This window comes from Eublepharis macularius, chromosome 17 (genome assembly GCF_028583425.1).
Source record: "Eublepharis macularius isolate TG4126 chromosome 17, MPM_Emac_v1.0, whole genome shotgun sequence".
NCBI classification, from domain to species: Eukaryota; Metazoa; Chordata; class Lepidosauria; order Squamata; family Eublepharidae; genus Eublepharis; species Eublepharis macularius.
This window is the reverse complement of record NC_072806.1, coordinates 23166128-23175133: the sequence shown is the minus strand read 5'-3', so window position 1 is coordinate 23175133 and position 9006 is coordinate 23166128. Positions and strand designations below refer to the sequence as shown.

Here is a 9006-nt window from a genome sequence, read left to right as displayed (position 1 = left end):
GAGCCCTGCTTCCCCCTGTTTAATCTCTCAGCATTTAGTAACGGAGAGCCAGTTTAGTGTAATGGTTAAGAGTATTGGATGAAGAAGATGTCAGAATTATTTGATTTCAAGTTTTTCTCAGCCATGCAGCTCTCTGGGTAACTTTGGGCCAATCACTCTCTTTCTCTCTGCCTACTCCACCTCACAGAATTCTTGTGATGATAACATGGAGGAGGAGAGAACAGTGTACGCTACCCTGAGCTGCTTGGAGAAAGGGCAGGATAAAAATTTACCAAATAAATAAATATGCAACCTCATGCTGGCCGGCAAACCATTTGGTGAACGTTAGAAGCGTCAACAAGTCATAAAAAACCAAGTTCATCTAGAACATTCCATTTTCATACTGCTGACAAGAATAACAGTCGAAAACGAGAATATGTGAAGGGAAGGAAATGGGACAGAAATGATATCCACAGCCATTATAAGAACAAGATCATTTAGTATAATGGTTTTAATCTCATTCGGATCATTTTACAGGATTCGGCTCCATGGCACATCAAGTTGACGATCCAGAGAAGCTGTGGTAAATAATGCTCTCTTCACAGTTTGTCTTGACGTCTTTTAGTCCTTCTCCTCCCCGTGTGTAATAACATAAACAAGGTTCTTGTAGTCAAGGTTACCCGAGGGATCAGGAGGAAAGGCAGTAAACGTCTGCTTGACCTGAGAAATGAGTAGGAAATAAAGGTTTAAAAGCACAGGATGCAGGGAAAGAACAAGCGTATTTCCTCTCAGACACACAGAATCCTAGTCAAGATCCTTGAGGACTTGAACAATTGTTCGCATGAGAAAACAATACTTCTGTTGTGTTAAAGAGCCAGTATGTGAATATTTATTAAAATATTTACATCCCACCTTTCCTTTATGGCTGAAGGCAGTTTATAAATCGAAATTTTAAAAGATACATGATACAATACTCCCCATAGCCCCATTTCCCTCTGACTCAAAATGGCCGAGGTGTGGGGTCATTATTTTCCCTGTTGGCAGGACTGTGTGCAATATTCTGAATTGGGCCCCTGCAGCTCCTTGGCAATTAATTTCATACAGCTGCCATTTGACTGTGGACAATGCAAATTAAAAGAAACTCAAACTGTATTCATGTTAAACCATGTGTTAACATGTACATGTTAGCACAGTGGTTAAGTGGTTCGGCTGTGAATCAGCACTCTACTGGTTCGAATCCCACTACTGCCATGAGCAGAGTTGGTGGCCTTGGGTAAGCCACTCCTCTCAGCCCCAGCTCCCCAGCTGCATTGTGGGGATAATAACACTAACTTGTTCACCGTTCTGAGTGAGGCACTAATCTCTCTAGAAGAGCGGTATATAAATGCTGCTGCTGCTGCTGCTGCTGCTACTACTACTACTACTATCAGGGCCGGATCTACGGTTGCCAGCGCCCAGGGCAACCGTAGTCAGGCTCTACACGCGCGCATAGCACACGCGCGCTCCTGGCGCTGCGTGATGATGTCACTCCTGTGACGTCATCATGCTGGGGCGCCCCCCCGCCCCTGCAGCTGGCATGCCGCGGAGCTGGCAGCAGCTTGAGTGGCTTGGAGGCTGCCCGCACCGTTCACCTGCCCCGCAGGACAAGTGGCGGCCGGCTTGCAGCGCGCCCCTTGTCCTGGGGAAAGGCGAACGGCGCAGGCGGCTTCCCAACCACTCGCGCTGCATTTTGCCTTTCCCCAGGACAAGGGGCGGCTGGCTTGCTGCACACCCCTTGTCCTGAGGAAAGGCGAACGGTGTGGGTGGCTTCCCAGCCACCCGCGCTGCCTTTTGCCTTTCCCCAGGACAAGGGGCGCGTGGCAAGCTGGCCGTCCCTTGTCCTGGGGAAAGGCAAAAGGCAGCGCGGGTGGCTGGGAGGCTGCATGCGCCGTTCGCCTTTTCCCAGGCGTGCTCCTGGGGCTGGCAGCGCATTCCTGGGGCTGGCAACTGTGCCTGGCGCCCCCTCTTTGGAGGCGCCGGGGGCAGACTACCTCCCCTGCCCCCCCCGTCGATCCAGCCCTGACTACTACTACTACTACTACTACTACTACTACTACTACTACTACTACTACTACTACTACTACTACTATTTGGCTTCAAATCAGCTGCAGTTTCCAGGTTACCTTCAAGGACAGCTCACAGGATTGTCCAAGAATGGAACTAGACAAAATAATAATAATAATAATAATAACATTTGATTTATATACCGCCCTTCAGGATGACTTAACATCCACTCAGAGCGGTTTACAAAGTATGTCATGATTATCCCCACAACAACAAATACCCTGTGAGGTGGGTGGGACTGAGAGAGCTGTGACTGACCCAAGGTCACCCAGCTGGCTTCAAGCGGAGGAGTGGGGAATCAAACCCAGTTCTCCAGATTAGAGTCCCGCGCTCTTAACCACTACACCAAACTGGCTCTCAGTGACAGATGTGCGTTTTCCTCATCTCTCCATATAAAAAGCCATCTATGCACATCACACTCAGCATCCCAGCCTTCCTTTGTGGCATCCTCCGATGTGACATAGATCTGACCATGAATGGCTGTTTTCATCTTTGTCCCTAGATACCAAACGCCCACAGATCCCTGTGGTTCATCATGCCAACTCTCAATCCAGCAAGTAGAAATGTCTCTTGCCAGATGGAAAACATTCATATTTGAGGTAATGGTGTGTGTTTATGGGGGGAGGAATCTTACCTCTTCCTCAGTGAATCGATCGGCCTGTGTTGTGAGCATTTCTTTCATGCTGTTTAAAAGAAAAACAAATAAATAGATTTATGGATGAGGGCGTGGAGGCTCCTGGGTGAAGATCAGAACCATTTCCTGCATGTTCTGGAAGCTTTTTGGAATTTGGTAGCTGTTTATGAAGCAATCACATATAAATACAGTGCTTATTCCATTATTACTGAAAGCGTAGGCGTGTCAGCATACCTACATTTTTCTCCTGCCTCACTGTAACTGTCACTAGGATTGTCTCCGATTTTTTCACCTCAATGAAATGTTGATGCAAACGTGGTAGTTCTGGTTCAGGCAAAGTATCTGAGAAATTTGGAGGGAAGCAAATCTGCGATAGAAGAAATGTTGTTGGTATTGGATCAGGGTTTGCCCAATACATTCCTAAATTGCTGTTAGCTTCACCTCAAGGGGAATTTTTGAGGTAAAAATGCCTACCCAGGTGCAACAACTGACTGAAATTGATTGGCAAAAATATCATGGCAGGTAAAAGGAAATCTTTTCCTGCACACCTTATGGAATTTGGGACCACAGGTGTTTATGATGGCCACTGGCTAAAGAGAGTATAAAAAGGGATTATATACATTTGTGGAGGAGGAGAGGTCTATGTGTGGTTGGAGTTATGATAGTTCAATGACACCTGCATGTTCGGAGACAGTATATGTCTCAATATCACTTGCTGGAGGGGGCAAAAATATAGAACTGACAGGGGTGGTTGGAGAATTTTGATGTGGCTGTTATATGGGAGTACACCATGCATTTATATTAAGTACATGCTTTTTATTTGTGCATGTGGGTGCACTGCTGAAGCACAAGTGTACATTTTACTTGTGTGTGTGTGTGCATTTGTGTCCGTGAATACATGTTTTTTGGACATATCCCCCTTTCTTCTCCTGTCGAATCATCACAGGCATTCTTACCTTCATTATAACGTCTTGACCTGTGTGACCTGAGCATGACACAAACTTAAACATTACTCTACCTCACAAGCCCCCCGGTACAGAGATGGAGCACCTGATCAGCATTTGTGAAGTCTCTAGGCCGGCTGAGTGTGCCATGTGACATGGAGCTTCTTGACCTCTTTGTCTACCACAACATAGTGCAGTTGTGCATGTAGGTCAGTGGTACATGCCCAGCTCAGTGAGGAATCTCAGAGCCAAGCTACAAGTGACACCTTACACAGGTTGGACACTTGTCAGCTTACCTCAAGTTTTGATGGGAAATGTAGGTGTCCTGGTTTTACAGCTTGGCTCTCCATTACAGCTGCAAGACCAGGACGCCTACATTTCCCATCAAAACTTGAGGGAAGCTGACAAGTGTCCAACCTGTGTAAGGCGTCACTTGTAGTTTGGCCCTCATTGGGTGCCTGAAAGGCCAAAAGGAAGAAACCTTCCTGAGGTTAATCCTAAAGCACAACTGTTTAGAAGCTAAATTTATAATCTCAGAGGACCTTCCAAATGCAAGATGAAGCCCAGCACATGTTCATAATTTCAGTGGCATGAGGACCAGAGAGAGAGACCACTGCAACATCATTTTAAAAAATCTTCTTATCTTTCTTCTTTTTTCTGATCACGGATTTAGAACCACACACATCTGAACTGTAGATTTTGTGTTTTGCTCTGTCCCTAATGAAATCAGATACCCTGAAGCTTCTGGCTGATCACCATGTGGACGCTGGACTAGATTAACATTTGGTCTGATTCAGCAGGGCTCTTTCTATGTCCTTATCTGAGAAATGTGAGGGGAAGCAAAAGAAAACAGGGGGCGGGGGGACCCCAAGGATTTATTTCCATGAGATGGAGTTCACAGGATACAAGATGGTAGGGATCCTGAATCCAGCCTGTGAACTCGATTGCAATCTTATGATAGGTGCAGAGGAGTTAGCCGTGTTAGTCAAAAAGACGAAGAGAACTGTGATTCTCGAAAGCTTATGCTACAATAAAGTTGGTTAGTCTTAAAGGTGCTACTGGGCTCTTTTTAATCTTATGATATTCTCTCTTGCTGTGCATGCTGCTCCTGCTCCAGGTTGGACTGCAGTGCATGCGGCAAAGGAGCTTCAGTATCCCTGGCCCTGCACTGTTGCCCCAAACAGAAATGGTCTGGGGGGGGGTGCTATTTGGCCCACTGCAGAAGATTACGTGCACACATCGGGACAGAGACAGAAACTGATAACTCTGGGTGGAAATACACATTACTAAGTGTAAGAGATGCTCATGTGAACCTCATTTCACATGTCCTTCTCCAACTTCCCATGCACTCACTTGCACAGTGACACTTCAGTTTGCTCCATGTGAATACATTTAGGCATTCGATATCAGTTCCTCCTCAACCGCTAAAAGTATCCCAGTTTCCCCCAACTCCATACCCATTCATTGAAATGCAGATCTTGACTCTTTCTCACACCTTAAAGAAATGCAAATTGGGAGGTCAAAGGAGCCTACAGTACTTGTTCTCACAGTGAAAACAGCTGAATTGGCACTCTGCCCTCCAGACACACTTGCAGATGCAGTCACACAAAGGGAGCGCCAGTGAAAGCGGCATTCATGTGCGCTGAGCAAGAATAGCCTGCACATGAATTGAGTACCACACATAAAATCTTGCTCTTGAGCATCCTCAGGTAATCTGCAACATGTAATTCCACTCAATGAAGGGCTGATACATGACTTTTTAGGCCGTGCTGTTTCTATTCTTTCTTTCAATATCCACATATATCTGCCAACGTAACACTTTGTGTGTGCATCTGAAAAAGCAGGCTCCGTTTCTCACTAAACCTTTTTAGTATTTCAGGCACAACTAGACTCCTCCCTGCACTTTTGTTTCTGAAATTCAGAATCAAAGCCCAGCACCTCTCTTCTTCAGAAGCCCACTAGTGTTTAATCAAAAAGAGTCCAGTAGCACCTTTAAGACTAACCAACTTTACTGTAGCATAAGCTTTTGAGAAACACCGTTCTCTTCGTCAGATGCGCATCTGACAAAGAGAACTGTGATTCTCGAAAGCTTATGCTACAGTAAAGTTGGTTAGTCTTATAGGTGCTACTGGACTCTTTTTGATTTTGATACTACAGACTAACACGGCTAACTCCTCTGGATCTGTGACCACTAGTGTTTGGCATCTTTTACAATCCCATGCATGCAGGAGCTTGGGGAAAGAATTTGGGGCAAAGGTTGGTATAGGACGGTGGGGAGGGGAGAAACATCATATATAATTACAAGCTTCTGATGTACAGCCCTGCAGCCTTTGGCAGTGTTACACATGAGGAGGACAAATTGAAGAATCCCAGCACAGTTTCCATTATTTATTTTATAGAGAAACGAAGGCTCAGATTTTCCAAAATGAGAAGCGGGAGCTTTGGGGAGAGAGAGAGGGTTTTTTCCCCTTTTTTGCTCAGTTGTTTTCCATATTATTTGTTTCTCCAGGAAAAAAAAATTAAAGACTTTCAAAATGGATTTACACAAACCATTGTCTGACCCATTGGCATTGATGTGGGACAGGAGATGGCATTCATTGTGGCTCGTTTCTTTTAGTCCCGATATTTATAAAAAATTATAAGTTCACTCTTTGGAAGAGGAATCTGGAGGACCCACAGCCCGAGCCAAAAGGAATGGTCTTTTAATGTGTCTGCTCTGCTAGATGGGCTTTGCGTGCCAGCAAATGGCTTTATCTTTCAACCTGTCCTCTGAAAAAAACTTACATGAATAGCATTTGGGTATATTTCCAACCCAAACTAAGCTTTTCATTTGTTTAGGGGTAAAGGGAGAGGCGGTTTTATATGGTTGTCATTTTGTTTGTTTGTTTGTTTGTTTGTTTGTTTGTTTGTTTGTTTGTTTGTTTGTTTGTTTGTTTGTTTGTTTGTTTGTTTGTTTGTTTGTTTGTTTGTTTGTTTGTTTGTTTGTAGTCAGCCTTTCTCACTGAGACTCAAGGCAGATTACATAGTGTGAGATCGGTAGCAAGGACAAAGGTAGGCATTTCCATACAGTGTCAAGGACATTTCCACAAACAATGTCATAGGGTAGATAAATACAAGTTTACAGAGACATAGCATTAGCAAGGATCCAATACAGGGTTGAAGGATTGCTGAAACAGAACATAATCCATTCTAGGATTGACATTAGACAACATGAAGCACGAACAGTATATACGAGTACATATTCAAAGCAACAAATAATATGTAAAGTAACATAACGTTGGAGCCCATGGTTCCCAACTCATTGGTGAAACATCCAAGACCCTCTCCCTACAATACCGCCCTCCTATTAGCAAAACATCCAAGACCCCCTCCCTACAATACCACCCTCCTATCTGAGTAAAAAAGCCTTTTTGAATAATTCGGTTTTGCATAGTTTGCGGAAAGCCAAGAGTGTGGGAGTTCTCCGGACCTCCTCAGGCAGGCTGTTCCACAGGGTAGGGGCCACCACAGAGAAGGTCTGTGTATAGGCAGCAATTGATTTTGCCCATGTGCAGGCTGGCACCTGCAAGAGAGGGTTCTTTCTCTTTTGCACTTTAAAATGGGTCTTAGAATCACTATTTTCTTAACAAATTCACAGGGTAGAAAAAAAACCCAATGGCAAAAATGCCGAGATAATTCAGGGTTTCTTTTCTACCCAGTGGCTTGTTTTCTCTACCGCAGTGATACCCGGTAGCATTTTGACATGTCACTTGTGGCTCTTCTGAGCCCCTTTCCCCAATGTGGAACCTAACCCATATTTTAGTGAAGTGGGCAAAGCATTTGCCTGGTGCAGTTCATGTGATTGGCAGGTTGTTTTCACCTTGAAACAGATTCTGCTAGAGGAACGGGTAAGCTGCAAGCCCCCTGAGATGCAAGCCTCAAGCCAGGGATAAAAGAAAATATGGCCCTTTAGGCGCATGGAAACTGCACGTCATAGAGTGAGTACCACTGTTTTAGAGAATGGAAACTGTTAAGTGGTACATGGCTATACTTTGGGAACGTTGTTTACTACTGTACATGTGACAATGTCCTTAGAGGAAAAATTTCTAGACTCCCTCTTCTCTGAATTCTACCAAAAAAGTACAAATGAGGTAGCTAATTTATCCCAGTTGTGCTCTCAAGGGTAGGTGGCCATCTGGACTAGAAGAGCTTGGCTTCTGGCTTAGCTGGAGATAGGGTTGTCTTGCTGCCTTCCGGGGACAGCAAGGGAGCTCTCACTGCTGGGCTCCAGGCCCCGCTGTGCCTCTTCACTCCAGCAGGAGCAAGGGGTGGGAGCAGGGAAGTGACATCATGCAACAATGCAGGACGTTGAGAACCTGAAAAATGTCAAACCATGTCAAAATGCAGGACGTTTTGTACCTGAAAAATGATGTCATGATGACACTCTGGGAATTAATATCTCTATGGTATTAAAACCATAGAGATAAGCAAATTCCTAGAGTGACATGATGTCACTTCCAGGTACAAACTGGAAGTGAGGTCATAACATTGTACGTCATCACATTATGTCACTCCCCATCCCCCAAAGGCACCTGCTAGCTAGAGAGGGGTCTAGAAGTTGGATCAGCCTGAAAAGAAGGCACAGTGGTTGGATATGCTGAAAGAGTCAGAGCGACAAGCAGACAGACTCTGCCGGAGTTGGGTGGATGGGTAGCATTTCTTTCTTTGGAGATCTGATGTGGGTTATGGATCTGCTGCTGTAGGGTGTTTTCCACATAGGGATGGGCTTGTGTGGCTTCCCAGTTGCTGCTGTGGTTTCGATATACCAGCATGGCAATGGGACCCTCGTGCTTCTTGCAATCATTCATTCCTTTGTTTGATTTCAGTTATTACAACACTTATATTCCGCCTTTCCTCCTAGCTCAAGGTGGCTTACAAAACACAATTTAAAACAAAAAAAAACCCTTTCACCATAAAAGATACCTGATGTCTATACCCTACTAAAAGTCTTGGGAAAACAATATTCTTGAAGTACCTTCTAAAAATGTCTAGAGACAGCATTCCTCTCACCTCTTCAGGGAGTCCGTTCCACAAAGTGGAAGCGATACAAGAAAATACGTGAGAACTAGTTGATGCCGTGCAGGCTATCCTAACTTTCTGGCACCAACCTGAGGACTACATCTGGTACAGGGAAATATTTGGGAAGAGATGAGTATTTAGGGGAAAAGGCACACTTGCTGAGCTGCTTTGGTTTGCTTCTACTATACATCATTTTGAATTTTGTATGTGTGAGAGTAGACATTTTGTACTAAATGATAAAATAAGTTAATAAATCCAAGGGGAGTGAAATTCAACTCCCCTCTCCCC

General features: G+C 44.7%; 1 protein-coding gene across 1 annotated transcript in view; it reads right to left on the bottom strand.

The window, feature by feature from the left end:
- Positions 1-472: 472 nt before the first annotated feature.
- Positions 473-9006, bottom strand: part of MYL10 (myosin light chain 10) — a 32832-nt gene continuing 24298 nt past the window's right edge. Inside the window, exons 6-7 of the mRNA XM_055001488.1 lie at positions 2717-2765; positions 473-699 (exon numbers count right to left, since the gene is read on the bottom strand). Of these exons, the coding sequence (XP_054857463.1) occupies positions 601-699; positions 2717-2765 (148 nt within the window). The 3' untranslated portion in view covers positions 473-600. The remainder of the gene's footprint in view (positions 700-2716; positions 2766-9006) is intronic.